The 27,435-nt window shown below is 48.5% G+C and overlaps 10 protein-coding genes across 15 annotated transcripts; 4 read left to right on the top strand and 6 right to left on the bottom strand.

Moving 5' to 3' along the window:
- Positions 1-1,663: 1,663 nt before the first annotated feature.
- On the top strand, positions 1,664-3,066 carry FOIG_04099 (uncharacterized protein). The gene is made up of 2 exons (XM_031202184.1): positions 1,664-2,440; positions 2,496-3,066. Exons 1-2 carry the CDS (start codon positions 2,011-2,013, stop codon positions 2,744-2,746), a joined length of 681 nt encoding a protein of 226 aa, XP_031067631.1. The 5' UTR covers positions 1,664-2,010; the 3' UTR covers positions 2,747-3,066.
- Positions 2,983-3,417, bottom strand: FOIG_04098 (uncharacterized protein; the record flags this gene model as incomplete). Its single annotated transcript, XM_031202183.1, has 1 exon — positions 2,983-3,417. The coding sequence occupies one exon, from the start codon at positions 3,415-3,417 to the stop codon at positions 2,983-2,985; it is 435 nt and encodes a 144-aa protein (XP_031067630.1).
- A 2,434-nt stretch (positions 3,418-5,851) lies between these two features.
- FOIG_04097 (acetolactate synthase I/II/III large subunit) lies at positions 5,852-8,802 on the top strand. The gene is made up of 5 exons (XM_031202182.1): positions 5,852-6,242; positions 6,373-6,471; positions 6,526-6,593; positions 6,641-8,332; positions 8,384-8,802. Exons 1-5 carry the CDS (start codon positions 6,106-6,108, stop codon positions 8,440-8,442), a joined length of 2,055 nt encoding a protein of 684 aa, XP_031067629.1. The 5' UTR covers positions 5,852-6,105; the 3' UTR covers positions 8,443-8,802.
- Positions 8,803-9,172: 370 nt separating this feature from the next.
- FOIG_04096 (uncharacterized protein) lies at positions 9,173-10,795 on the top strand (the record flags this gene model as incomplete). Its single annotated transcript, XM_031202181.1, has 3 exons — positions 9,173-9,249; positions 9,806-9,835; positions 10,552-10,795. The coding sequence occupies 3 exons, from the start codon at positions 9,173-9,175 to the stop codon at positions 10,793-10,795; spliced, it is 351 nt and encodes a 116-aa protein (XP_031067628.1).
- A 236-nt stretch (positions 10,796-11,031) lies between these two features.
- FOIG_04095 (uncharacterized protein) lies at positions 11,032-12,667 on the bottom strand. The gene is made up of 2 exons (XM_031202180.1): positions 12,084-12,667; positions 11,032-12,027 (listed from the first exon to the last, which is right to left on the bottom strand). The coding sequence occupies exons 1-2, from the start codon at positions 12,611-12,613 to the stop codon at positions 11,562-11,564; spliced, it is 996 nt and encodes a 331-aa protein (XP_031067627.1). The 5' UTR covers positions 12,614-12,667; the 3' UTR covers positions 11,032-11,561.
- A 222-nt stretch (positions 12,668-12,889) lies between these two features.
- FOIG_04094 (uncharacterized protein) lies at positions 12,890-13,978 on the bottom strand. Its single transcript, XM_031202179.1, has 2 exons — positions 13,925-13,978; positions 12,890-13,868 (listed from the first exon to the last, which is right to left on the bottom strand). Exon 2 carries the CDS (start codon positions 13,833-13,835, stop codon positions 13,095-13,097), a length of 741 nt encoding a protein of 246 aa, XP_031067626.1. The 5' UTR covers positions 13,836-13,868; positions 13,925-13,978; the 3' UTR covers positions 12,890-13,094.
- Positions 13,979-18,904: 4,926 nt separating this feature from the next.
- FOIG_04093 (uncharacterized protein) lies at positions 18,905-20,213 on the bottom strand. Its single transcript, XM_031202178.1, has 4 exons — positions 19,787-20,213; positions 19,660-19,738; positions 19,529-19,608; positions 18,905-19,473 (listed from the first exon to the last, which is right to left on the bottom strand). The coding sequence occupies exons 1-4, from the start codon at positions 20,117-20,119 to the stop codon at positions 19,099-19,101; spliced, it is 867 nt and encodes a 288-aa protein (XP_031067625.1). The 5' UTR covers positions 20,120-20,213; the 3' UTR covers positions 18,905-19,098.
- Positions 20,214-22,045: 1,832 nt separating this feature from the next.
- FOIG_04092 (uncharacterized protein) lies at positions 22,046-23,895 on the bottom strand (the record flags this gene model as incomplete). 6 transcript variants are annotated; one of them, XM_031202172.1, is made up of 6 exons in its annotated part: positions 23,574-23,895; positions 23,379-23,502; positions 23,299-23,319; positions 23,131-23,245; positions 22,616-23,082; positions 22,046-22,566 (listed from the first exon to the last, which is right to left on the bottom strand). In XM_031202172.1, exons 1-6 carry the CDS (start codon positions 23,757-23,759, stop codon positions 22,244-22,246), a joined length of 1,236 nt encoding a protein of 411 aa, XP_031067619.1. In that variant the 5' UTR covers positions 23,760-23,895. The 6 variants fall into 6 exon arrangements, with proteins under 6 accessions (XP_031067619.1, XP_031067624.1, XP_031067623.1 ...); XM_031202177.1 differs by having other exon boundaries at positions 23,299-23,502; positions 23,574-23,849; XM_031202174.1 differs by having other exon boundaries at positions 22,093-22,566; positions 23,379-23,856.
- A 148-nt stretch (positions 23,896-24,043) lies between these two features.
- FOIG_04091 (uncharacterized protein) lies at positions 24,044-25,891 on the top strand. The gene is made up of 4 exons (XM_031202171.1): positions 24,044-24,543; positions 24,600-24,821; positions 24,903-25,438; positions 25,502-25,891. Exons 1-4 carry the CDS (start codon positions 24,193-24,195, stop codon positions 25,581-25,583), a joined length of 1,191 nt encoding a protein of 396 aa, XP_031067618.1. The 5' UTR covers positions 24,044-24,192; the 3' UTR covers positions 25,584-25,891.
- A 959-nt stretch (positions 25,892-26,850) lies between these two features.
- On the bottom strand, positions 26,851-27,182 carry FOIG_04090 (uncharacterized protein; the record flags this gene model as incomplete). Its single annotated transcript, XM_031202170.1, has 2 exons — positions 26,851-26,929; positions 26,998-27,182. 2 exons carry the CDS (start codon positions 27,180-27,182, stop codon positions 26,851-26,853), a joined length of 264 nt encoding a protein of 87 aa, XP_031067617.1.
- Positions 27,183-27,435: the final 253 nt, after the last annotated feature.

The following is a 27,435-nucleotide window of genomic DNA, read 5'->3' as shown; positions in this document are numbered from 1 at the left end:
ACACTCTCCTTAGATAGACGAAAGAGCCATTGACTCTCCACGACCATGTCATCATTAGGACAGGGTTAGTACCTGGATGTTAAGCAGACTACCCCAGCTGACCTCCAATAGACAGCTTCGTTCATGACCGAGCGATACTGCGAGAACCAACGCAACTACCCGCGTGTTGCTTCTCAAAATCGGATGCATTGCCCAGCGTTATGCCATTCCTTTCGAATCACGGATTCCCTCCTTCATAGCCACTTCTTCATTTTCTCTTTTACTGCTTCTGCAGTCACAGTAGGCGTCGCCTCACCGCCGAGGTTGCCCGCCTGCTTTCTCTCGTTTCAAGACTGGGAGCAGAGCCAGCATCGATCTCACGGTCGCTTTCGCTTCGCCTCAAATCCAAGACACCGTTGAACTACCGCTTCACACCCCTTGCCGCTTCGTCTTCGCTGCGGCGGTTAACCTCTCGCTCTTCTGGGTACCTGAGGTAGCAGGCTTCGCCTCTCCTTTGATGGTCGCCGTCTCTCACCCTGTTCAAGCACATGCAGGCAGGAGGCTTCGCCTCTCCTTTGATGGTCGCCCTGTTCCAACACATGCTGGAGGCTTCGCCTCTCCTTTGATGACTCCTCTACCACTGCTCTACCCGTCCTTTGGGAAGCAGTTGGCTACATAACGAATAATGGGACGACTTGGCAGCTGTAAAGCATTACAAGGCACGCCACTTTTGAACTATTTCTGTTCTTTCAATCTAGCAAGGGTACGCTTGCCCCAACATTTCATGGACTCTAACTTACCAAGATACCAGTTTCGATTGTAGAGTAAACGCCCGCCCCTGCTCGATTCCTACCTAGAACGAGTACAGTACGACTTCGCGAACTTGTGGGAACAACTTCAAGCCCAATGGCCTTCTTCCTTGTGAGGAGCAAATTGTGGGGGTCAAGAAATTAACATATGGATTTGGCGCCAGTTCTTGTGGGAAGTTCGGTTTCTTTTTAATAAGGTCGCTGTGATGGCTGGACATGTCTGAATAGTTTTACTGCCCATCTTTGGACTTTGTTTAGGTTAAACAAATTCGAGGCGCAGAGATTTGCCATTGGCAACTTCACTCTCCTTCCATTCTTCGGATACCGATGCTCACGCCGCAGGGTGTCAGCAATTGAGCCAGTGAAGTGTCATTTGGGTCAGCATCGTCCTGCTTTTATCAGCTGTGTTCGAGACCAGGTTGAAAAGATATAGAATAGATACATGTATTCAGATTCAAATACCCAAACTGTGGAAGCTAACGATAGGCTGTTGATTACGGTGCTGGTGACCAGGAGTTAATACGCAGTGGGGGGTGATACATTCTGCCTAAGGTAAGGTACTGGACAGTGTGGAATTGGCATACTCCGTACAGGCAAAACAAAAAGCGGACTCAACCGACACGCCGACCAATTAATTATCTTACAGGGAGTTTAGCTGATAAGTTCGCCTCTGGTCTAGGCGACGTGCTCTGTACTCCACCAATGTATTCTGCAGCATCAACCCACGGCAAATGCAATAAGAACTCGTAACTTTCAGATTTCAGTGTTTTGTAAAAGTCTGACACGCTAACCAATTGCGTCACGCGGGATTTGACTGGTTGGAAGAATGCACCCCATAATTTGGATTCTATTCGCAGTTGCGGCAGGTGCGTGCAGCATTGCAGCTTCCTCTTTTGGTCCTTCCACGCTGTCCGCAGATAACACTCTCTTGATTGAGGCTCTAGAGCTTCTGTACTGGCTCTTTACTCGCATTTGTCTTATTCAAGCCACTCTTTTCTCACAGGATCTTGGTATGGTGTAGCATCGGCTTGACGGCCTAGAAGCATGTTGGATAAACGCCAACTCCAATGAGATAACACTGTACACCCTTGCACCATTGACAAGGGCTTGCAGGATCGGACTAGACAAAAGGTCTTTGAATTCTCCCGAGACTACGTGGCCCTCTGAATACTGATCTAACATTCAAACTTTCTCCCGTTGTCGTAATTTAAGTTCTCTAACAATGTCGGGCTATCAGCTTCAGTCACCATGCCGCGTGGAGGACGGCCTACTCATTGCGCAGAGCCAGGTCTCAGCCTTCTTTGAAGAAGCATGGTGGAGATTATCATGGACTAACAGAACTCGCGAATCCTTGATTCAGAGTATCGCAGATCGAAGCCCCAAGAACTTGCTCACCAACAGAGAAATCCGGAGGCATCAAAAGATAGTTCATCTCCAAACCGGAGACATTGTTGGGTACGCACGGTGGATCCTCCCCGAGTCTCACAAAGACGCTTGGCTTGAAGCGCAAACGCCGGATGTAAGCGATGAGCAGAGGGAAGTTTTTGCAAAGCGTCATGCGGAAACCGACTGGAATCCACGTGAGGATAACGATAAATTGGATGATCATATCGACGGTTGGAGAGAGAAGCACAAACAGGCAAGGGACATGGGTAAGAGCCATGAAGAGCCTGTTCCATCGACCTGGTACAAACTGACGCCCAATAGAATTACACTACCTCTGCGTTCATCCAGATCATCAACAAAAAGGACTAGCCAGTTTACTCGTCAACTCAGGTCTCGAAGAAGCCAAGAAGTTAGGCCTTGATGTTATCATCGTGGCCATGGGTCGACGAGCCCTGGGTCTCTACTTGAAGCACGGGTTTGAGCTGCTCGAGGAGAAGAGCCAGAGTATGAGTTACTTCGGGGTTGATAAACTTTATGAGACCTTTTACTTGAGAAAGAAAGCTGAAAAGTGATGGCAGGGAGCTCGCGGACCGTCTTTTAACTACATCTCAACGACTTCTCCTGCTCAAAGAAACCAACAGACGTTCAGTGGCTCGCCCTGTCATTTGTTGGTCCAGCGGGGACTAGTTGAGATTGATACGGCTATTTTTATAAACTAATGCACGTCTTTTCTTGGCACTCGCTGAATACTGTATCTCATATATACATGGCTTGATACTAGTAGACCCAACTCTATGTCTACGTATTCCTATAGCTTGGACTTGATCTTTCCAGCAAGTTCCTTCACCTCACTAGTGAATCGATACACAACATTATCAAAGCTATCCTCGGGAAAAACGTAAAGCCAGCTCAGCTCGTTGTCGCTGCAGAACACTCCATGCTCTGCATCTCCTGGTATCCAAACAAGATTATTCTTGGAAACTGGGTATCTTTCTCCTTCGACTTCAACTTCTCCAGACCCAGATAGAATGTAGTAGAGCTCTGCTTGCTTGTGACGATGCAGTGCTAGAGTTCCTTGAGGAGGACATGTCGCAATGCCTCCAGTAAGTGAAGTAGTTTTTGTTCCTGGTAAAGACAAGAGAGTGTGCCAGGTTGCGTTTCCTCGTTCCTTCTCAGCAAACGAAGATGGCGTATTTTGCGACTGGGCACCAACGTCGATGATCAGCGGCTTATGGGAAGACATGTCAAGGATGGCAGCAACCAGTCAATCGATGCAGCGAAAGAAACAATGAGAAGGTGAGATAATATAAACAATGTTATGCGCAGAGAGGTCCAGGAATTTCAATGGGGAGACAACTTCTTATAGCTCAATGTCTGATACCAAGCCCAACATTGTATCTCAAACTTGAGACAGGGTTGACGACGCCTTACACACATCATCTGACGCAAACAGAAAAACTACACGGTCCGATAACCATAAAGGGTAAACATACACGATCTGTCTGCCGAAAGTCTCCAGAATTATATGTGATAATGATGGACGAGCCACATCATTGAGGGGTTCGCACCAATAAACGTCAACTGAGTTGTTGTGACATATGCACTAGACTCGGAACTGATCTAGGAGATCAAGTCTTGCATTAGCTAATGATTAGGGTTGCGAGATAGTTTTCTTGGCTTGATAAATGTTTATCTTCGCTCGCAGAGATTGGTATTCTCACAAATAGGTTACTGGACGCTGTAGATGGGTGAGTCATCAACTTTGACGAAATGATAAGCTTCCAGATGAGGCTTGGACCTATTAAGTGGTGGCGTAAGTAGTCGAATCGTAAAGTTAAATGAATGAGCCAATGGTTCAACTGCATAGTGTTTATAAAGTAGGAACGTAGGCAGTTGCAAACTGCTGAGATTTGTTTCACGCCCTACACACGACCTTGAAGCTGGCCACAAGATTCTCGAGATGCAGCAACTCCCGATATCTGTCTTGGCCAAAAGAGATATTTCTCAAGTGCAAGATAGCTTAAACCACAAGTATGAGGGGAAGGAATTAGGGAAGAGGTCCTCTTGAGCTTTGATTGTCATGGGACTCGATTTAGTTGATTACCTGGCCAAGCTAACAGCACCACCAGCCCAAATTCTCCAGTCCCAGACCAAAAGCAAAAAACAGAAGTCTCATTTTGAATGGACTGTTCTGGCTTTTGGTTCCTTCAGTTCAAGTCGTCTAATACGGGCAAGGCTTGCGTAGGATTAAATTTCATGACGAAGGGTATCACCATGACTTGGGCATCTGAAAGACGAGTAATCCATCCCCTACTTTTCATACATCTCAAGGGAAATTACATCCCGAAGAGGGCGGCTTAACAAGGTAATACTGTTCTTTCTCGACTATCTGTCACCTGAGGCTCTATGGACTGTCGTCTTGTCCAAGTCAACCAACTCGGTGATATTAATCAGAAGAGATATGCCTCGGAGAGCAACAAAACTTCAGATGCTGGATCTAGGGGTCAAAGTAACTAGGTAGTCGAAGAAACACCTGGGCTTTTCAAAAGCTTATGATTTTCGTCGCTTAGAATCGAGGTCTCAAGTTTTACTTCCCTAAGTTATCGTTGACATGTCCGACTACCAAGGGTTTCTTTCAATGTCTAAAAGCTACACTCTGAAGTCCAAAATACGAGAGAGGAAAAAAAGCAGTCGAGATGTTGATTTGGTGGGATCGACGATATCTTGTTGTTATGAGCCTCATTCAAGATCAAGAGGTTGGAGTTTGTGGGGAAGCTGTAAAATATGGGCCTCGCCATCGCCGAAAACAGGACCAAGAGATGTGCCATCTTCACATGGCAGCAGCGGCCAAGATCCGAAATGAACACCGCCATCAGGAACAATTCACGGCGTTAATAATATTACAATTGACTGAGTTTGGGCTTCTTAAGAGTCATTGAGTAATAGGTAAACCGGACACTGTAAATGTTATCTTAGTCAAGTACAATTCTGGGAATCCCTTCATGCCAGAAACAAGAGGCAAAAATCGGGAGTCAAAATGGCCCCGAATGCACAGATCCATCTCAAGCTAAGGCGGAAAGGGTAGTGGAGGATTAAGGGAGCTGCAGGACCAAGTCCCCCCCGCTCACCTCTTCCCCGACGTCAGAGCACTAATGTCACACACAGCTTACAGGGTCTGAGGATGAGATGGAGATAATGGTAAGCAGATTGTTTCCGTTGCAATGAGTCAATGCCCTCCAACGTCGGCAAATGTCATGGTCTGAGAAACGGTAGATACAACGCCAGAATAGCTGCCATAGTTCAAAACTGAGTCGATTTTGCGTTCCCTTGGTCCAGCTAACGCTGCTAGAGGCCCAGCTAGGCCGTTCTCGCAGCCAATCCAGCCAATCTGAGGGTCTGAGTAGGTGGCGATATCGGCCATTCATCTAGACCCTGATTGGCTTAGCAGGCCACCATCAGGCCTGGACAACTACGATGCCCCTGTAACCGTAATCCCACCTCGATTAGGCTGGGGGAGCATAAGGGTGACAAAATATATCTGACATGGGAGTCCACATTGCAGTACAAATTTGGCCTTCGCGTTTTAGACCTTTTTGACACCACCTAGGGGAGTCACCTATCTTCAACCCCACACTTGACCTTAGCCCCACCCCGGCCACCGGCCCTCCGATGAACAATTGCTGAGGTGCTCGCTGTGATATTTTCCCCCGGGCTCGCCCTCGTTTCTCTGGCCTTTTTTAGCGGGCGAAACTCAAAACACTTTTTTTCTCTTCTCGCCTCCAAACACTCTCGCGATCAGTTTTCTCCCCTGTCCCTCCCCTCCAGGTTTTCAATTGATCGTCGACTCTTGACCTCCAAACATCTTGCGCTTCTTGAGCCTCGTGGCTCCTCTCTAACTGCTCTTCCTCTCACCGAGCTCTTCACCTCCACAATGCTCCGAACTCGCCAGGCCGCAAAGGCCATCCGGGCCGTCGCCAATGCCCGATCTTTCACCACCACATCAGCCGTTGCTTCCGTTCACACTTCAAAGAAGGTCGCCAGTACCAGGAATCAATCTACTGCTGCTGCGTAAGTTGACACTTTTGGTGGCGGTTGTGCGTTGCCCCGCGTCTGGTACCTGACATTGGGGCAAAATTCCCACGCGCGCGCTTTACAAAAAGTAATTGGAGACAACAAATGCTAATACATACAATTGTAGACCTGCACGCGATATCCCTAGCCCAGGGTTTAATGTCGAGAAGAATCAGAACAATGTCCAGCCTCTGGTCAACCCCCGGAAAAACGACATGGATGAGTCGTATGCAACCCTCCAAGCTCAATGTGATGACATATTCTGACAAACGATTGGCAGTTTCATTGGAAAGACTGGTGGTGAAATCTTCCACGAGATGATGCTCCGACATGGCGTGAAACACATCTGTACGTCCGCCGTCTTACATGCCGCAAATAATGCTGATTCAATATAGTTGGATACCCTGGCGGTGCCATTCTCCCCGTTTTCGATGCCATCTACAACTCAAAGCACTTCGATTTTATCCTCCCTCGCCACGAGCAAGGTGCTGGCCACATGGCTGAGGGTTATGCCCGAGCTTCTGGCAAGCCCGGTGTTGTTCTCGTCACATCTGGTCCCGGTGCTACAAATGTCATCACACCTATGCAGGATGCTCTGTCTGACGGTACACCCATGGTTGTCTTCACCGGTCAGGTCGTGACAACTGCCATTGGCAGTGATGCTTTCCAAGAGGCTGATGTTGTCGGTATCTCTCGCGCATGCACCAAGTGGAACGTTATGGTCAAGAACGTTGCCGAACTTCCTCGACGCATCAACGAAGCTTTCGAGATCGCCACCAGCGGTCGCCCCGGTCCCGTCCTCGTCGATCTTCCCAAGGATGTCACTGCCGGTGTCCTACGGAGAGCTATCCCTACCGAGACTGCTCTGCCTTCTCTGCCTAGTGCCGCTTCCCGCGCTGCTATGGATGTGACCAAGAAGCAGCTCGAGGGAGCCCTCCAGCGCGTCGGCAACCTCGTCAACAAGGCCAAGAAGCCCATCATTTATGCTGGTCAGGGTATCATTCTTTCTGAAGGTGGTCCCGAGATCCTCAAGGAGCTCGCTGACAAGTCCTCCATCCCCGTTACCACTACTCTTCAAGGTCTAGGTGCCTACGACGAACTCGACGAGAAGTCCCTGCACATGCTTGGTATGCACGGTTCTGCTTACGCCAACATGGCCATGCAGGAAGCCGATCTTATCATCGCTCTCGGTGCCCGATTCGACGACCGTGTTACTCTAAGCATTGCTAAGTTCGCCCCAGGTGCCAAGGCCGCTGCTGCTGAGGGCCGTGGTGGTATTGTCCACTTTGAGATTATGCCCAAGAACATCAACAAGGTCGTTCAAGCAACTGAGGCCATCGAGGGTGATGTCGCCGCCAACTTGAAGGAACTCCTGCCTCTGGTTGAGTCCAAGACCATGGAGGACCGCAAGGAGTGGTTCAACAAGATCAACGAGTGGAAGGAGAAATGGCCCCTGACCGACTACGAGCGTGCCGAGCGCTCCGGTCTCATCAAGCCCCAGACTCTGATTGAGGAGCTCAGCAACCTTGTTGCGGACCGCAAGGACAAGACCTACATTGCCACTGGTGTCGGTCAACATCAAATGTGGACTGCTCAGCACTTCCGATGGAGACACCCTAGATCCATGATCACCTCTGGTGGTCTTGGCACCATGGGATACGGTCTACCTGCTGCCATTGGTGCCAAGGTTGCCCAGCCTGATGCTCTTGTTATCGACATCGACGGTGACGCTTCCTTCAACATGACCCTGACTGAGCTTTCCACTGCTGCTCAGTTCAACATTGGCGTCAAGGTCATTGTTCTTAACAATGAGGAGCAGGGCATGGTCACACAATGGCAGAACATCTTCTATGAGGATCGATATGCCCATACTCACCAGAGCAACCCCGACTTCATCAAGCTCGCCGAGGCCATGCGCGTCCAAAACCGACGTGTCTCTAAACCCGAGGACGTTGTCGATGCCCTGAAGTGGCTTATCAACACTGACGGCCCTGCTCTGCTGGAGGTCGTCACCGACAAGAAGGTCCCTGTCCTGCCCATGGTGCCCGTCGGTTCCGGTCTACATGAGTTCCTCGTCTTTGACGGAGGTAAGTTACACGCTCTCACAAAGTACAAGCAAATGCTGACCCCTATTTTAGCCAAGGACAAGAAGAGACGTGAGCTGATGAGAGAGCGTACCTGCGGTCTGCACGGCTAAGCTTGAACCCCAGCTTAACTACGAACCGCAACCAATCTGATACCATCTATTCCATCGTGTCCTTTTTCTTAACTTTCTTGATTCCATCTACTTGCGGAGTTTTATGTTTACTGGGTTTTGCCGGCGGGCAAAAGTACCTTTTGGGGTCTACGACGATCAGCGCCTGAGAGACCAACAAAAAAGCTGGAGGCTGGATTGCATTGAGTGTGAGAGGAGGGACTTGTTCGTGTGTAGGATCAATGTGCACATGATGCGCGCGAGGACGCGTGAAAAATTGAGGATGACGAGTTACGCCGAGGGCGTTTTTATATACCACCACATAATGAATGTCGTTGTGATGATACCTGAGCTACTGCGCCTTAGACCTTGTGTGTTTTTGTTGAATGTGTGACGCTTCTTGTGGAGGCTATCGATCGTCACGTCTTTTGACAGCTCGAACAGAACGGTTGTCGAATATACTCGGCTCCCAATGGGGAGGGAAAGGTTGACGGATGTGGCAAAAAGCACGGCTCCTCTCCTGAAGCCTTATTGAAGAGCACAACTTTTGAGCACCTTATGATCCCACTCCAACCGCACTTGGATTACACAAGAACTATAGGCAATTGTAAACTAGATGCCCGATAATGGATGTATAAAGAAGAGATGTCGCGCGTCAACACATTGTCATGTGTTTGCTTGTCCTCAATTACCAAGCCCGGCGTTTGGAAGCTGACGGCCCCGACTACTCAGCATGGCAGCTTCATATTCGTTGCGATTATTTAGACGAGCAATTCTCTTGTCCTCTTACGCGCGTAAATGGTCAGATCGGTGAATTATAATTGAAGATCCGCTTTGGTGGTGATGAACTTCAATCTGAGTCGAGCTTGTGAGGGCGGGGGCTGCGATTGGAGACAACGTTGAAGCTTGCCGTCCACTTCTGAGACTGGGTTCAGAGCATGTATTCTCTACCGAGAATTAGAATCATCATTTTCATTACAAAACATGTTTGTATTTCTTAAAGTCGCCTCAATAGATGCCTGCATTGTGAGTGAGTGTTTCTGTAGAACTTTGTAGGAGATGCCCTCAGCCAACAGACTTGGCTCAAGTTTAAACTAAAACTTAAATTGACCCATTCACATAGGCTGTGGTAAAATAAACTCTGATGAACGAAGATCACGAAATGTTGTCTTGAGGAGTGGATCCACTCAAATGAAGGCATATGTTCATGCCTTTCCAGCCCACTGCTTCTTCCTCTCTCCCCTCATCCAATGTCGCGAAGGGCCGCACAGAATGAGCAGGCGTAGAGGACTGAGACTACTCGATCAGCCCAGTGACGGTGGGCGACGTTGAAGGAATATTGCAGCTAACCAGCACCATTCAACAGACTTATAGACCGAGAGGTTGAATGGGCAGTGTAAGTCTCCTAGTTCTACAACTCTTCGCTGAAAGCACGTCACTCATCAAAATTTCACGCAACAGATTCAAGAGCGATGCCAAACTGGCACTGGGGGAATATTTAGTACACAGACAATGATGGACAGTCTTCAATGCAGTTTCACCAAACACATTTGGACATTCTACGGAATTAACTGAGCCTGGATATGGCGGCATACATTGGATACAACGTTCACGATTGAAGTGGACTTCGCACTACATCTCCGGGGAAATGTCTCAGCTGGGTTACATCCAGAGGGGGGAAGAGCCGGAAAGCCCCTATGTCACCAAATGAGCAGGCTATTTAGCCAGTCACCATTGTCGGCATATATGGCTGTCGTGATCAACCGATGCCGACGGGACAACCTGAATTGTTCTTGCCCATAGATAGGTACGGTAGCAGCCATTGAATGGACTGTCCGTCGATCAAGGGCGTGTGAGACGGTGATGATCATCGACCGAGGTCAACAATCTGGGTCTCAAGGGGATACATGAAGGGAAAATACATGAAGCGATAGCGCTGAGCGCAAAGGAACAAAAGTACAAGAAGGGAAAATACATGAGAACGCCGAGGGTACAAGACTGTGGTGAACAAGACACGATGACGCTGAATGAAAAGACAGTACAAGAAGGGCAAGTACATGAGAGCGCTGGGAGCACAAGACTGGGCTAGACATATGAGTGATGATGAAGAAGAAAAGAAGAAGAGAAGACCCGGGGACTGAGGGGACGAAGTTTTATGGTCGGTCACGAAGACGTCGAGAAGGAAGGAGCGTGGGTGGGCAGGTTGGCGGATGTGCTGGCCCAGGGGGAAAGGATCGAGGCTGTCTCCTTCCCGTCACGACCGCAGGGAGCCTGGGCAGTGAGGCACCAAGCATTTGCAGCTGTTGAAGACGGCGAGGCGAGAGGCAATTGTCTGGCCCCTGAAGAGACAGGATAAGTGGTGATATTAAATTAAGACACTATCAATAACTACTAAACGTGCTTGGTTCGCGACATAAGCCGGCCACTTCCAACGACCTGGGTGCGATTGAAGTACACTACTACTAGGGACCAACATAACATTGACTATCCTGTCAAAAAGAGCCAGATATGGTTGTAACTAAGAGATAGCAGAAGATCTCACGAGTAGACAAGCCGATACAAGCAACTCGAGTGTCTTTGCAACACCAATTGGGACCCAAGGTGGAGGGCACTGAGACGGACCCCAGGGACTTATCTAGGGAGAAACACCACCATAACTGATACGGAAAGAGAGAGACCTTTTCCATTACACTAGTCTGAAGAGCCTCACTTGGAGATTACCTATGCACACATGCCCGTGGGCTCCCGTACACAGTGTTCATCATCGGATGCCTCCCCAGGATTGCATTACAACTTCACACCCTGTATCTGAGCGCATCAAAAGACACAGGTGACGACACAAGTACAAGTCCATCATTCCCATATTTGACTACCCATAATTTGGGCTTTAGCCTATGGATCATTGGGTCCCTTCGTGTGACTCGTATGTCAAACAGTAGGTCACGTCTGCAGACTGTAGTCTAAGACAACACATTGTTCAATTTGATACGTGATATGTGAGCATTAGAGTAGCCACTCAAAGTGAGAAACTACCTCAAGAAAGACAGGCTCCTACACAACTCCCCATATAGAGCTCAAACTGCAAGATAAACCCCCCACCCCCCTCCAACGTGATATCTACCTCACCAAGGCATCAGCAGACCGGCTCCAGTCAGCAACCCGACCATCAATGCAACCCCTGGGACAACCCCTCCGACCTTTGACAGAGTCGAGGCAGCATTATCGTTGTCTTTAGCCTTCCCATCCTTATCATCATCAGCATCATCCTTGGACCCATTCTTAGCAGCCTTGACATCTTCAGACTTGTAGATCATCTCAATCGCAGGAAACTGTCTAGCAATAACCATAGAAGCAACAAGACTAGGATCACTCCACTGCTCAGTCAACGCAACCGTCTCCGTAGTATATGTTATAGAGGGAAGGAGAGAGATAAGCCCGTCTGTATCAGAAACACGTTCACCCTCGACGGTGTGGACAGTGACAAAGGCGCTCTCGGGAAATCCCTCATAACAAGCGCTGTTGTAGCCGGCTGAAAGAGCAGGGGCAATGGAGGATCTGCAATATCCGTAGGGGAGAGAGTCCCAGCCGCTGCGAGCGATGGAGTTAGTGTACAGTAGAGCAGGCTGTATAAGAGGGCTACATACCTTGGGCAGCACCACGCTAGAGTCTCGGAAGGCTCCAAGACTTTGAGCCACCATTCATCGGAACCCATCTGAAGGGGCTGCGATGAGTTCACGGTCGCCGTGGTGGTAAAAACACCACTCCTAAACGCGGAGCCAGTCTTATCACTGTGTGCAAGTAGTCCAGCGGTAGTCCAACCTTCAGGACAGTGAATACCAGGAGAGTGAAATGGGTGGATGCCCTGTCCAGACTTTGGATGACTGTATTCTTTGATGAAGGAATCTATGGCAGCCCCAGAGGGAAGACATTTTCCATAAGGGTCAATCTCACAGTCAGGAGAACCAAATCCGTATATCAAGGAGCTCTCGAGAGCATAGACGAGATGGTCTGTTGTTGCCCTGGTGCATGCTGGAGGAGGCGTGTAAGTCGTAGTGAGAGGACCAATATTGGTGACAGATATGCCAAAGTATTCTGTAGCAGTAGGCATGTTGACTGAAGAATGATCTGGTAGTACTTTAATAAGGTAAAGTTGTCGTGATTGATGGTATTTCATGCATCGGTGATATCCTGGAGTTTATATACAGTTTGATCATGAATATACCCGGAGAACTATCAGCTGCCTCCTCGCCTACGGGTAAACGGGACGAGCTTCCAGACAGCTGGTGTGATTTTGAGGCTTAGGCATTGCGTAGCACATCATATTTGGAACCAACAGTTTTGCAGAGTGCTCTCTGTGGCTTCAAGACCCGGCCAGTCCCCATCTGAGCTTGGTGTAAGGCACAGCATGCATACCCTTGCATGAATGCTAGGCCAAGACTCTAGAATATTTCGGGGAGGGAGCCAAATGTGATAAATTATACGAAATATGTGTTGATTGAACAATATAATGATCCATTAATCGTTGATAGTAATTTGTTTTGTGATTGCTTTGCCGGTTTGTGTCCCTGCATATCAACTTCATCTCATCTGCTAAACCGGGATTCCTATACCTGCACCCCTTCAAAGATTTCAATACCTTCTCTTTTCCAGCACGACTAGGTAATAGCAATAGTAGTGTTATCACGCATCGTCTTCTGCCAGAAGCACAGACAACTCATAAGTGCCATGATCTTCCACTGCATGCCCAGTTCACTCGTGGCACCACTACCAACAAGTTGAAAAGTTCCAATCTTGTGCATGCTTTTCCAATCACCGCTTCCAGCCCACACAGCCACAACTTCGTGACCGTCGTTTGTAATTCCATTCCCCCGATCTGGTTCATCGTTGGGGTTGCCGTCATTAGGCTCCTCGGCTCCGTGACCCAGCCGGACAAGCTTCCAGCCGTATCTTGATTCTCCAACGCTTTTGACTTCACTGCCGTGAGAGCGCCTCCATTCGAATCTTTCGACATGTCGGTCTGCGCCTCGACCGACTTGCATGCCGAACCAGTATCGGTCCTTCATTGTGTTCTTGCGCCGAAGGATCTCTCTGCCTGATGATTCGTATTCAGGAACAGAGGGGAGGAGGATGCCGTAGTCGACTCGCCATTTGCCTTCAGGCTCAGCACCGGCGAGGATAGGAGAATCTGAGCTGGGGCCGTCGTGTAAGAGCATCTGTCCGTACCAGCCAGCAGGAAGGCTGATGGAATAGAGAGGCTCTCTGTCGGGCTCTCCTAGGTGAACAAGGATCTTAGATGAGAAGCCCTTCTTGTATGAGGCGCGGAGTACGTGGGGAATGCCTCGTTGGGCCGAGTGAGGCGACATTTCGGGTACTATTTTGGAGTCGGAGTGTCCCATTGTAGCGATTTGAGGAAGGTAATTGCAAGATCTCTGGTGTTGCTGATCATCGTTTGACGGGAGGAGCTTGAACTTATACGTTTGCCTACGTGTGAGGCTGATAGCTTGTATCTGCCTTATGCTGGAAAATATCAGCTAAAGATGAAACTGGAGCAAAGTTCAATCGACAAAGCGCTCCATTGCACCAGAAACGGTATAGTGACGATGACCTCAATACAAAACCACAGGGGTGTGCTGACTGTGCCGCAGGGGAGCAAGCTGATAGAGAGGCATAATTGGTTGTAGTGCGCATAAGCTTGGTCGAAGACTCCGTGCAATGGGGCTGAGCTGACATGGGCCACCAAAAAATGGCCAGCCTACAAGTGGAATTCAGAATGCCTTCATATAGGCGAATATGCTGCATGGCATGAGCCCGATGGTGATCAGTTTAATGTCAAGTATCAATATTTACACAAAGAATCTCAACAAACATTGCGCTACACTGTGGCAATTAATGGTGTGTGCTGACCCGTGACCGGCCTCGATAGCGGGAGGACAGACACAACATGTAAATAATACTATGGTTAAGTGATGTGCGTTTGTAGTCCAAGAAAAGTCGATAAATTTTAACAAGATAGTCATCAAAGGAAGTAACTGTAGACGTGCAGCTTAGAATTGAATCTTGATTCGTTGTAGAAGGTGACATTATAAAGGACAGGCTATTCTCCCTCCCCCTAATCCAACTTGGCATCTTTCAAAGACTGCAGTTTGAAGACATGACTCCCTGTTAAACTCTTTGCTTCCATCTCTGCGTATTCTGAAGGACTCTCGACATCCCAAGTTCAAATAAGACAACAGAAAATGGACTTCAGACAGAATACCATATACCTCCACGATGTCCTCAGTCCCTCAACTAGTAACTCCCCTCAAAACACCAAACCCTATGGCATCAAACTTGAACACAAACATGCTGGCGGTCAGCCAAGACTCTCTAGGTCTAGCCACAACAGTTGCTGGTGATCCTATAGTTGCAAGTGGGGAGACTGGACTTGGCTTGTTGCGGTTGAGGGACGTGAGACAGCTATAAAGGGAATTGCAAGCCGAGAGAATAAACTCCAGAACGTAAGTAAAGAGCAATAAGCTAGATGTGAGAGAGCTATCTCCCAGATCCATCTATCGGGAACCAGGCTATCAGAGATATGTCATTTGCAGCTGAGCATGTTGTGCCTGAAAGCGGGTAATCAAGTCTTCAGATAGACGCTCATTTAGGGATAGTGATTAAGAGCGGGAGGTACAGATATTGAGACCCGGAGAGGCTGTAAGAGACAATCTATTTCGCTTGTTGGTTTGGGAGGGTCCTTGGCAAGTTTTCCGAGTGCCTCTGGATGAAGAGTGGGCAGTGAGACAAGTCGGAGAGTAGTGGTGAGATTCGCTCCGCCAAGACTGACGGGGTTCTCTAAGGATGCCTCGACGGGATATATCACCTGTGTGTGCATCGAAGTACTGTGATGTGTTGCAAGTTGACATGTTGACTGCCGAAAGGCATCTCATGTGACTTGCCATTGCTCCTATAACGAGGGTATGTGTCCACTCCTGGAGCGCTTTTTTGAAGTGTTATCGAGAGTTGGATATGGCTGATAACTGGAACCCATTACGTGTGTTGCCTCGTGTTCTCTACCAATGTGTTAGCTGAGGGCACATTACCCCTGAGAGTTGGAAGGCATACCTTGAGAGAAGAGATATGGAAGCAAGACAAAGAGGAGGATTAATAGTCATCAGGCTGTCAAAATAATGTGCTTATGATGCTCGGCCACTGTATGCTGCTGTACTTGGCGACAGCCTTGGAGTAAGTTCTGTGTGGTGATATAAGGCGGGCTTCCTGGACTTGGTGGGTTGACGGGAAGAATGTCTTTGCACACGATGTTGATGCAACATGATGGACAATCAGAGTGAAAGAGAACTTGAGACCTTCCCCCATGTGAGTGTCCCGGCGACTAGTCTAGCGACACCGTTAGTTATGAATAAAACGATGTACATGAGAAGATTCTTACCTTGAGCCCCGTCTGGGCTTCGAGTGGGCGGGCAGGGCATAAAGTAGGCGTAATGATATCTGTAGACGCCCTGCCCACCCGCCACTCGCGGATTACCAACGAGTGGCACCAAGAAAATTCAGCTAGAACTTGCTCCCAGAACCAAAACGACGTACATCCATTCGCTTCGTCCTTGCTGGAGAAGTCAGCCAGGTTGGCGGCACCAAGCACAACATCAAGAACTTACCGAATTGCTCACAAGGACGAGCAGAGTGCACCGATGGCCACTAGAAATGTTATTGGCTATTGAGGAGTCAGTGTGCTCACGTCGGGGTCAAAGAAGACTGAAGGTTGACTTTACCTGTGTTGCGGCCATCGGTTCACCATTTGGGGGCCGTCCAGCATCAGGCTTAAATTTGCTGGTTGTTTGATGATTTGTGGAGGCCCGATACTGGACGGCTAGGCCTTGTTGATGGATGAAAGGCTTGTTGGGATAGAAAAGGGGGATGACAATTTGTGGTGGTTGTTGTGAGGAAGAAGAAAAGAGGGAAGGGAAGAATGGCGGGTGGGCTTTTATAGGATGAAAACCTAGAAAGTAAGGCAACACATGAAGCACTAAAGCCTCTGGGGTTCAGGGGATTAACCACTGAACCGCTTGATCGGGTGTATCGCTCTCTCTAGATGCCACTGTCACTCCTTTGTTTTTCGTTTGATACTGGTTTGTTACAGACATACCACGATGTCTTTTGTTTTTAGGACCCCAAATATTCATTTAGTATTGGCAAGCAACTTGTAGATCCGCCTCCCCAGTTTGCATAGTCTTGTGCATCCCCCGCTTGGTCTTCTGTTGCTTGCTCCCGACCGTCTTTGAATTTCCCATAGACAAAAGCACGCCTTACAGGTCAAAAAACCCAGTCTCCACTCATATGACGGCGTGGATGCATTCAGTGTCCTTACGGAACCAAAGGCCTGGAAATTCGGTCACGGATCTCCGTGTTGCCTACCCAGAACTCAACCCTCAGTAACGCAAAGGCCAGACCTGAGAGTGTCCCGAAGAACATCTACTTTTCAAACCGCTGCCTCTCATACTAACGAACTGGATATCCAGATCGCCAGTCATCTTGTACCACAGTCCCTCCCTGAAACCCGCCCCAAGCCTCGACCGCCCCAAGCCTCGAAGGCGAAAGCTGCCCTTACTGTTCAGCCACGAGACGACTCCTAAAGAGCAGAGGACAGATGTGACAAAAAGTTCGAAGGCATTCGCCATCAGGAAGCCATTACTGAAATCCCTCTCCCTGTAGCAAGATCTGGCCTGGCCCAGAAGTCCCGCCAAACGACAACGACGCAACTCCAAGCTCAACCTGGGAGCCTCCAAGACAGCGCTCAAGAAGGCACGTTCAAAGCACTATACTAGCAGTTAATTACTTCCTTCTACCTTGATTTTCGTGAAAGGGTGCACTTGCTTCGTATCGGGGCTCGATCCTTGCATAGAGCGCACAAAACCAGGGGCTGCCAGAAGAATCATTACGGGCACCTGCTACCCGCCAGAGCTCCCAGATACAAGAGAAAAATAGCCTTGCCAGTGGGTAGTGGAAACTTCCACGCTTTACACTGCATGACCCCTATTCCACCTCCCAGGCCGTAATCGACAATCGAACTGGACGGTAGACCCAGAGCGTCAAGGTTAAGCAACCCAACCTGGCATTGACGTAGGTTTCGAGGTGAGTGATAGAGCGTTGGCCAACCTGTTGGTTCTTTTGAGTTCAAAGCCTGAAATGTTCAAAAGCTAATCATACTCAATAATAGATTCCCTGCTTGGGTCCCGACTATCGAGACAACGGCCGCCTTTTATCTCGAGCGTATTCCTATGTTAAACTTAAACAAGCCGTATCGCCTTGACCTCTCAAGTTTGAAGAAGACCACATCAACCAAGCCTCTGAGTGTGCGATACGAAGGTTACGACCTGAAGGGACCCCTTTGTTCTCCCCTTTGGGTATATCAAACGACCACCAGCAACTTGCCGGCCGCTGGCACAACTCCCATCATATCATCTTGGCGATAGCCCTTCTATTTGTTATTGTTGCTGTCTGTAGAGTTCGGACATTCAATGCTGGAAACCATGGCGAATTCTTTGTTGGGCGAAGCTAGTCAGGAGTCATGTTGCTTCGCAAGTCGAGCTTGTATTGCTGTCCCACGACAAATCACTTTGTCCCCCATGAGCAAAGGCTTTGTGTGTGCAACGATATCTCACACAGCACCAAAGAGCTCTTTGATGCACAGTGTGCTTGGATATCCGTCACATCTTCACCGGGGAATTACAGGTGCAGCTGTGCCTTTTGATGTGGTTCGTTGACTTCCATAGAGCGAATCGGCCGATCTGCCAGGACATCTACCACGAGTAACGAAACCCCCATCATCCAATCCCATAAGAACGATTTGGGCCCCTGAGGTCACTCAAGCATCTAGTAGCACAGAATCCTTCCTAAAACTGTCAAGTTACTCCGATCAGACGGCTTGAAAGAAGACGAAGCTTATTTGACGAGTTCAAATGCACGATCAGGGAGCCCAGCTTCAATAAGGACCAACGCAATTCACGATATCTTCAATTATGACCAATAGGTCTACAGAGTTTGTTAGCTCGGCTACGAGGAACTATTGGCCGAAGTAAGAGAGCGGCAGGAATCACTTGCTGTGTACTGGCCAGATATCCATTGGTTCGTGATAGCGGGGCGATCCCAGCAACGGATGCGATGATATTTCGAGCGGCTGTGTATCAAGACAAAGACTGAAAGTTTATGGACAGCTTCTTCAGTCCATGCTCTCAAATTCCACACATTAGGTATGCGCTTCCCTTGTTCGAGGAGGCCTAGTTTCACTGCTTGGGAAGCCCGTTTGGACCTGTGGCTTGGGTCGATCCGTTCCGGCGAGACATTAAGGGTTCTCATCATCTATACAGACGAGACGTAACTCATTTTCGTCAATCTTGAGTGATCAACTGGATGCCCATTTTGGTTTGGACAGGCTAATGACTTGAAGTGCATGAGCCAATCTGGATCTTCGCCCAGCTCAGGGGTTGGGGTCAGGGCAGGATGGCAAAAAGATATAGAAATTGATCGAGTCGTGCTGACTTGATTCGCTGGCTACAGAGGTCGAAACTTAGTCAAGAGTAGTAGCTTTCCCAGAACCTTCATCGAATTCAAGCAATACTTGGACTAAGAGTGCAGCAAGATATTTTCCCCTGTCACGGGATCCTATCAAAGGTACTCTGACACGGCCAAAGCCAGGGGTATCATAGCCAGGACAAGACCAGGTACCAATCCCGCCGCAGCGTTGCCCGGAGCAGCTGTAGTGGCCGATGGTGCATCACTGGCTGTTGCGGAACCACTTGTCTCGGCAGTAGCAGCAGCTGTGCTAGTTTGTGTTGATGTACTCTCGTCTTTCAACGCCTTCTCGTACCGCTCAACGACAAAATCGACCACCTCTTTACCGTACTTCTCAAAGTAACTACCATGGGTCTCGTTGTTCTTACCCACGTCACAGTATACATCGCCTGTGTCACAGTACGAGCGGATGATGTCACTGTAGTTGTCCTCGCACAACTTTGTCTCGTTGCTGGGACGTTCGAAGATCTGTAATCACGCGTTAGAGTTGAGATTCGTTTCACGACATGCCTTGTATACTCACTCCGTCGTTTTTACTAGTGCCCCTGTCGTACGTCAAGTTTGCCACGTGGCTTGGGTCGCCGAACGCGATGACCGCAACAACTGCTTCATTTAGTTTCTGTGTCTGCAATAGATGGCTGCAGGGATGCTCACCGCTGTCTTTGACGAGACTCATGGTCAAGGGCTTGTTGTCGCTTCCCCCGCAGAATACATCAGTTGCAACTTGTCCACCCTGACTTCTCGTTAGTAGTGCGTCTTGCATCGTTCAAGGTCAACCAACCTGAGAGTAGCCAAATACGGCAATTTTACCGTTGGGGCATGAGCTGTGATAGTCATCGAGGGCTGCAGACAGGGCCTTGACTCCGGCTTCCTCGGAATCGAAGTAGTCGGGATCCTGGAGAGTTGCGGGATAGTCAAGAGGGCTGACAATTGAGCCATTGACGCGTTTGCTAACATCCTCTGCGATCTCACCGATTCTTCCAGATCCCTTGTCCTCACCAGTGCCCCGTACAGCAATCATGTACAATCCATCCGCGCATTCCGTTTTCTCCCCTTTGTTTTGACTGAGAGCCGTGGCCGCAAAAACGGCAGCAGAGAGAGCGAAGGGACGCATAGTGGCGATGAAGGGTTAAAGTTTGAAGAAAGTTGGGAGTCAGAGCTGTAAGAAATAGGTCAGTCAATTTGCGGACAGGTCCGGTGATTGGGGGTATTTATCTCATCTCCCAGAGGAACCAGCCTCTTCCAGATCGACCAGGTTTACCGCGTGAATATTCGTTTTTGGATCGGGAGCTTCCAATGGCGGTTTAGTTCGTAATAAAACGATGGAGAATCCTTGTAACCCCGCAGGTTGTGATCCGAGGTTTGTCTTAGCTTTGGTAGGGGGCTAGTGAATGATTTCCCTTGTGAGAGATGAAAAAATAAAGAATGACAGTACTTGTTGCTTGCTAATGGATTATAAAAATGAAGAAGATGGTGGTGGTAGTGAATTGCTGCTTTGTTTACCTGCGATAGGTCAGAAATAAAAGTTCATAACGACACTCTCCAATCATGCTGCACTCGACCAACCCAAGCTGACTAAATGGACCATGCCTAATTAAATCCGATAGCATAAATGTAGCGAAGGAAGAAGATAACTGCGCAAACAAAAAGAAAAATCTTGAGGATCTTCATCTTTGCACTTGAAGAAGCATATGTATCTGTATCACTTGGTGGTGTTGAACGTTACACACTTTCATTGCTTCTACTATCCAATGTACTAGGTACCCTAAAGTTGTCTCTGTAGCACAATAGCCTACAGGCTACAGGCACTCCACTCAGATATGCACTTCTAGAACAGTCACTTTGCAGGTTTTTGTACGCCGAGACACAACACAAAGATTGTACAAGAATTACATCTGAAACATGAGATTGAATTTGATTTGCACACGTCAGAATATGAAGATTCACCTCAAGTTCTCGTTACACCGTTTTTTTTATGCCACAACTGCTACTGAAAAAGCCATCTTGGTGAAGTGAAACAAGTTACTCCCGTCTACTCTCTAAAGAATGGAAGTTTTGAAGATTTTCCCAACGTTTTCGTCTAAGGTAGCACCTAGACAGAAGGCTTTAAGATAATAGCAGAAGCTACCAATAGGGCAAGGCTTTCATTTAAGGACAATTCAAGATAAAGTATCCTTGAGTTGGCCTGTGGACTAGGGGGAGTTCATTAATACAAAATTAGCGGCAAATATGTCTGTGGTTTTGAAAAGAGAAGACCGAGAACCATGAGACTTTAGTACCCTTCGCATGAGTTCCCTGGTGCTTTACAAAGTTGCTAGCTGCGAGTTATCCATTGAATGAAGCATCGAGAGAGGTGCTGCACAGTGCACTTGCATCGGTCGTGTGATACGTCAAGTCCGTTAATGAACCCCTGAATCAAAAGTTGGAAGACTATCAGAAACAGGTTACTCCGTCAGGGGGGTCGTAGTGTTATTTCGATGATTGTAAGGACTAGTAAAATCAAACACGTTCTTTGATCATTGGAGGATTGTTGTGTGACTGGTGAGCCCGAGGTAACGTAAGCATAAGTTACTGGGACGCCTCAGCTACGACGTGTTTAAAAGACGAAAGCCTGGTATCTGCAAGTTCTCTTACGACATTCAACCATCAAGATAACTTGGCTGACCATGATACAGCTTACCTCGACCACCACCGAGCCATTAAACCGATTTCCGCAAGAACGGGTCCCCGGAGCCAATCTCAGGAGCAGCACGCACTGAGAACGCAATTAACATATGACGGGCTACAAAACAATAGAAGAACAAGACAAGCTCACTCCCAATCGCTTTCAACTCGCCTAGAAGTTATGTCGAGAGAGAGAGCGGAAGTCGTTTGGGCACAACGTTCCCGGAAAGTTACCCGGCTGGGAAAAACCAAAACGCCCAAGGCTTTCGACGGCCTCCAGATCCCAGTAGCTATCAGAGGGAACAAGACTCATCGAGACACAGAAGCAGAGACGGCGAAGTGTTTCAAGGGCTAATGGCACCAGGGGCAAGCATAGAGGCCATACTGCTATCTGCGGTTAAAGATTCAGGGGTAGAACGTAAGGGACAAGGGATCAATGCAAGCTTTTCTTGAAAGACTGGTTCCTAATTACACAAATAGCATCCTATCCTATGATGTATTCCGTATAACTTGCTGCGCCTTCGTATGGTAGGTTGCGCTGTACTTGTTCCCCGCCTTTATCTGTCCTGTCCTCCTAAGTCTGACCCTTCAACCTCGCTTCAACACAGCCACCAGGAACGCCTGGAGCACGCCAAGTCTTGACCAATTCGAGCCCAGCAGCGTCAAACATCTTCTGAAACCCTGCTTCAGTACGTTCTTTTCCGCCCATCGTCATAACAGCCTGATCAAGAACAGCGGAGGCAAAATCAGCTTCTCCTACACGAGGAGCCAGGACCATTTCGCAAATGAGAACTCGAGAGTAAGGCTTCATGGCTTCGGCGAGGCGAGTCAGGATCTGTATTCCAACCGCATCTGCGTAGTCGTGGAGGATCATGCGCATAAAGTAAGCTTTAGCCCCTGAATTGGTATTAGTCGTGGTTCTTGTGGGTTGGCGGGAGTAGCGTACCTTTTACGGGCTGCTCCTTCATAAAGTCATGCTCAACAAGTTGAACGCCGTCAGGGAGAGTCTTCTTCGATTTCGCAAGCTGTATGACTTCCGGTCGTTCCTGAAGCATGCAATTCTTAGGCGACAGGTCAGGATGAGCTTCGAGGATCTTGTTAAGGACCGTTCCTTCACCACCGCCAACGTCCACAAGCTCTATGGTGGCGTTGTCCGTATCTGAGGAGTCGTTCTTGAGGGTGCTGAAATCAAAGTGACCAGTAACAGGAATTGCAACATCAATGCCGGCCATGCCTGTCTGGAAAGTTTGAAATCTCTCAGGGTTCTGCATCATGATGCTCCATACTGGCGTTCCCTCTTGCTTCCAGTAAGCAGTATACGGGTTATATAGGGGGTCTTGAGGCTCTTCGTATTTTCCTTTCGAAAGAAGATAGTCGTCGAAGTTGTGCATATGTTTGAACCATTCATCGTACCTGCGAGACGTTAGATAAGCCTTAACGCCACTCAGCTCTTGAACTTACATTGCCAGGAACAAGTGGCCTGGCGCAGGCTTATCGAGGATGTAAGCCAATGAGAATTTGGTGTGCTTATACTCGCCGCCATCGGGTTCTGTTTGGTCAAGGAAACCGGAAGCAACTGCAAGAGGATGTAAGACCATGCTGACCGACGCTCTTGGCAAGGGGACTGACCTAACACGCGCCCCATCCGCTCTAAGGTGATTGGGATTTCAGCTATGACTCTACCAGCCAATAGTGACAAGGATCCCTACCTAGAAGCGAGTCTTGAACGCCAGTGGCCTGAGAGAGATCTTGAAGAGATATGGAGCCTGTGGCGGGAATGGCATCGAGGACCTTGAGCTTCATAAACGTTCGGATAGCAACCAATTCGGCGATCTGAGATATTTGTGAGCAGCTGCATGCTTTCTGACTATATTCCAGGAAGCTGGAGTGAAATTACGACTTGCATTGAGACCGTGGTAGTTGGGCTTCTGATCTGGCGTGATGAGGGCATTTGTGAGTGTCCTTGCTTTTTCGAGGATCTGGACCCTAGACATGTAACCGTTAAGATCTGGAGCATCGGAATAAGCCTTGGCAGCATCATTGAGGCTGCTGACTAGATCATCGATCTCTTGTTTGTTCGGAAGTGCCATTGTGACGGTCGCTTCTTGCAGATGTTTGTGCTTGATCTGTTGGTTCCAAGGTAGCACTGCAGCCAACAAAGCAAAGACATGAATGAGCTGAGGATAGAGGGGCAACCCTTCACCCTGGTCGGGACCAGTCCGAAAGGAGACTTGGAGGAGATAAGATAGCTGGCTAAGACACTTGGAGTGGAACCATCCAATCCTCGCCATACTCTCACAGGTTTAGCCTAACAAAATACCCGGCTCCCCTAAAAGGCTAGTGGCCGCGTCCCGTGCCAAAAACAGGGGGTTGAAGATGATCCAAGTCTTTTCACATTACGATTGATGATGGCATCTTGGCCATTTCTTATCAGGATCTTACTTATTTCGACAACAAAACCTCTGTGCCTATTCATGCGAGCCATATCGACTCAGACATCACTTCCGTGTCATCATATCTCCGATGCCACCCCCGCTCCAAGATCAACATTCCCCAACCCGAGAGATCGGAGAGGGAGAGGCTAAAGCGGGCCACGTAACATCAGACCAGGCCCGAGACCCAGATCGTGGAGACCAAGAAGAACAGGGGCTAGCAGATAGACCGCCGTCGACATCACCAACACGAGCTTCAAGTCGCATCGAACCCGACATCTTTGACAACGATGACCTCGAGGATGAGCTCTACCCAGAGTCAACAAACACGAGCTATTTAACGTCAATTGCGTCAGATATCCGACGCGGCATCCAAGAAAACGGACGAACTTATGGCGTTTATGGCCTGCACAAAGCTTGGATCCCTAGTGATGATCTCGAGGTAAATGAAATGCGCTATTCGCTTCAGAAAGCCCGGGTACTAATTAGAGTTTACAGGTTGAGCGCAATGATCTCCAGCACTGCAAGTTCACGATGCTCATGGGCAACGAGCTTCACTTGGCCCCTATTGTCGACCATCCGCAAAAGATCCTTGATCTTGGTACTGGATCAGGTATTTGGGCGATCGACATGGCCGAGCAATACCCATCAGCTAAAGTTATTGGCGTCGACACAACTCCGGTTCAGCCTAACGTGATACCGCCCAACTTAGTTTTCGAGGTATGTCAGTCGAGCGCCATGGCCACCCCTTTGATTTTCACTGCAGTGATACAACACATTGAACCATACTGACGTCTCCAGATTGACGATGTTGAAGATGACTGGCTCTGGGGCGAAGGAACTTTCGATCTCATCCATGGCCGAGAGCTCATCATGGCCATTCGCAACTGGCCTCGTCTGATGGAGCAAGCTTTCAACCATCTCAAACCCGGCGCTTACTTCCAGCTCTCGGGTTCAGTTCCCGACTTCAAGTCCGACGACGGCACACTGCCCCATGATTCCGCTTACATCGAGATGGGCAAGATCTACTTCGAGATGTCGCAGCGCATTGGTTGTTCAGGCTGGGAACCGACTCGTTGGAAGGAATACTTTGAAAGTTTCGGCTTCGAAGATGTTGTAGAACGCCTCCTCAAAATACCTACGAATCCTTGGCCCAAGGACAAGCATCTGAAGGAGATTGGGGCGTTTGAGCTTTCGCATTTTCGAGATACCATTGGAAACGTGTTTGCTCGTGGGTATGAGCAAATCCTCAACGGTGATCCGAAGTACTTCCAAGTACTACTGGCCAAGGCTCGAAAGGAGGTACTGAATCCAAACATGCACAGTTGGGTTCCATTGTAAGTGTCCGCTGTTCCCCCGTGTTTTCAGAATGTAGTTAAGAACTAACGACTGTCCGTCAGCTACGTTGTATACGGCCGGAAACCAAGGAGTTCAACTACAGATCAGCCACTACATCAAAAGTCCGTATCTCCCGACACTTAGTTGACTAGCTGGGAGGACTGGGTTCAATTGAGCCAAAGCTGAGCAAGGGGCGGACAAAAGGACTTGCAACAATAGCGCAGCGATATAGTCCATGGCTTAATGAATGATTCCCAGCCTACAAATTCCTATTTCTGAATACTTATCCTGTCTGGCCTGTATGCATGATGCAGTCTTCAAGATCGAGCATCTGAGGCTTTGGTATAGTCTCAAGTTTACTGTCAATCTTAGAACCAAGTAATTTCTATCCAATTTCGCCAAGATGTAAGATCATATATTGTATTATTGACAACAAAACTAAAATTCTGCTCGCGTCTTTGGGCCTGATTGGACTAGTAATGTGCCTAGGAAGGAAATGGGAGATGAGAACGAATAATTTTGTGATAATTTGATAATGAAATTCACGGAAAGGAATAGCCTTCAACTGTTACAATAGGTAGGGTTTTACTACTGCTAGAGCAATATGGACAGCATTTCATCACACAGGGGGAGAGGAGGGGGAGGGGGTTCGGGAGCGTCAAAAATTGGCCAGCCGCACTCAGCTATAGAGATACTTGCCAACCATAAGGTAAGGCTGCAGAAAGATACTTCAGAACACGATGTTCATTCCCGAGATATACACTTCGACCCAACAACTTTCGGTGATGGCCATTGAATCTTATATTGCTATCAAGCCCTTGGGGCTGTGTAGTGCATCACCACACGAGCCTTCTTTTGGCAGGCAAGTGAGTCATCCTTTAGGTCTTCTTCTTATTCATTTATGCTGTAGCAGTTAGTCAAGCATTATGGTATTGTGCCTAAGTTGTGAGGTAGATGTGTTATTTGCAGTTGAGACCTGTGGCTGAGAGCTTATATCACCACACAGAACTTAGAACGTCACCACAGTGGCGCCACATAACTAGGGAATCACTGCAAGGAGAAGGAACAGAAGAGTAGGAGAACGCTTGTTGTAGTTCTCAAGTAAGTTAATCATTGCTTATTCCTCCACGATCGTATTGTAAGAACAGATTCTCTGGGCGAGGACCAGGTGGCTGGATGCTACACAGCTACTCCCAGGTACACCATCAAACAGCGTAGAAGGCTTTGGAAAGAAAGGAATCTAGTATTGAATGAATCAGCAAAATATCCTTTGATGAGAAGGCAACCAAGGAGAGTGTCTTACTTTGGTTGGCACTCAAGTCACGCTCGAGGCAAAGTTCAAAACAGCAGTTACCATCCCGGGTTATATGAACTTAAGAGGCGCCACCCGCAAGCACAAAGCGTTTCGAACTCAGTCATCGCAAAAAGAAACCGAAGGCTGTGGCTCGCGGGATGGTATTTGGTGACAGCGTCGCTCAGGGGGACGTCGGCTGTGATTTCAAAGTCAGCCAAGCTTTGCAGAACAGGTCAAGTTTAGATACTCACTGAAGACTCTCACCACCTGAATTCGAATTGGATCTCGCCATCTTGTCGGCGGACGTTAGCTCCTCGCTGGCGACCTGGGTTGGGTCCCCAGCGGAGGGTGATACCGTAGCGTAGGGCGATGAAAATGAGGAGGAACATGGAAACCTCGCCGAACCACTCGGCTGGGGGCATGCTATGAGTATAAGCGCTCCAGAACATGTCGAAGCGATTTTGAAATTTATTTGGAAAGTAAATATCGTGTCGTGTTGGAGTGTCTGGGGTGCGGCGATAAGTACCAGTGTTAGTTGCTGAGTGGAAATTTGTGGGCAGCCCTAACAGGTGGTACTAAGTTTTTGGTAGCCCACTTTGGTCATGTAGCTGTGTATCCCGTACCTGAGCTGAGCTGGGCTGCATCACTTCTATTGAGTCACTCCGCTCTCGTCTCATCTCTTCTCCCTCTCTCTCCAACTCA

The sequence above is a fragment of the Fusarium odoratissimum genome, assembly GCF_000260195.1.
Source record: "Fusarium odoratissimum NRRL 54006 unplaced genomic scaffold supercont1.5, whole genome shotgun sequence".
Classification (NCBI taxonomy): Eukaryota; Fungi; Ascomycota; class Sordariomycetes; order Hypocreales; family Nectriaceae; genus Fusarium; species Fusarium odoratissimum.
This window is presented reverse-complemented; position numbering and strand designations above follow the sequence as displayed.

Coding starts and splice junctions, on each gene's coding strand:
- FOIG_04099 (XM_031202184.1), top strand. CDS start 2,011: ATGTCGGGCTATCAGCTTCAGTCACCATGCCGCGTGGAGGACGGCCTA. Junction 2,441..2,495: donor CAAACAGGCAAGGGACATGG/GTAAGAGCCATG, acceptor GACGCCCAATAG/AATTACACTACCTCTGCGTT.
- FOIG_04097 (XM_031202182.1), top strand. CDS start 6,106: ATGCTCCGAACTCGCCAGGCCGCAAAGGCCATCCGGGCCGTCGCCAAT. Junction 6,243..6,372: donor AATCAATCTACTGCTGCTGC/GTAAGTTGACAC, acceptor ATACAATTGTAG/ACCTGCACGCGATATCCCTA. Junction 6,594..6,640: donor ACATGGCGTGAAACACATCT/GTACGTCCGCCG, acceptor GATTCAATATAG/TTGGATACCCTGGCGGTGCC.
- FOIG_04095 (XM_031202180.1), bottom strand. CDS start 12,613: ATGAAATACCATCAATCACGACAACTTTACCTTATTAAAGTACTACCA. Junction 12,028..12,083: donor CTAGCGTGGTGCTGCCCAAG/GTATGTAGCCCT, acceptor CATCGCTCGCAG/CGGCTGGGACTCTCTCCCCT.
- FOIG_04094 (XM_031202179.1), bottom strand. CDS start 13,835: ATGGGACACTCCGACTCCAAAATAGTACCCGAAATGTCGCCTCACTCG.
- FOIG_04093 (XM_031202178.1), bottom strand. CDS start 20,119: ATGCGTCCCTTCGCTCTCTCTGCTGCCGTTTTTGCGGCCACGGCTCTC. Junction 19,739..19,786: donor CCGTATTTGGCTACTCTCAG/GTTGGTTGACCT, acceptor ACGAGAAGTCAG/GGTGGACAAGTTGCAACTGA. Junction 19,474..19,528: donor GCACTAGTAAAAACGACGGA/GTGAGTATACAA, acceptor GCGTGATTACAG/ATCTTCGAACGTCCCAGCAA.
- FOIG_04091 (XM_031202171.1), top strand. CDS start 24,193: ATGCCACCCCCGCTCCAAGATCAACATTCCCCAACCCGAGAGATCGGA. Junction 24,544..24,599: donor TCCCTAGTGATGATCTCGAG/GTAAATGAAATG, acceptor TAGAGTTTACAG/GTTGAGCGCAATGATCTCCA. Junction 24,822..24,902: donor CGCCCAACTTAGTTTTCGAG/GTATGTCAGTCG, acceptor TGACGTCTCCAG/ATTGACGATGTTGAAGATGA.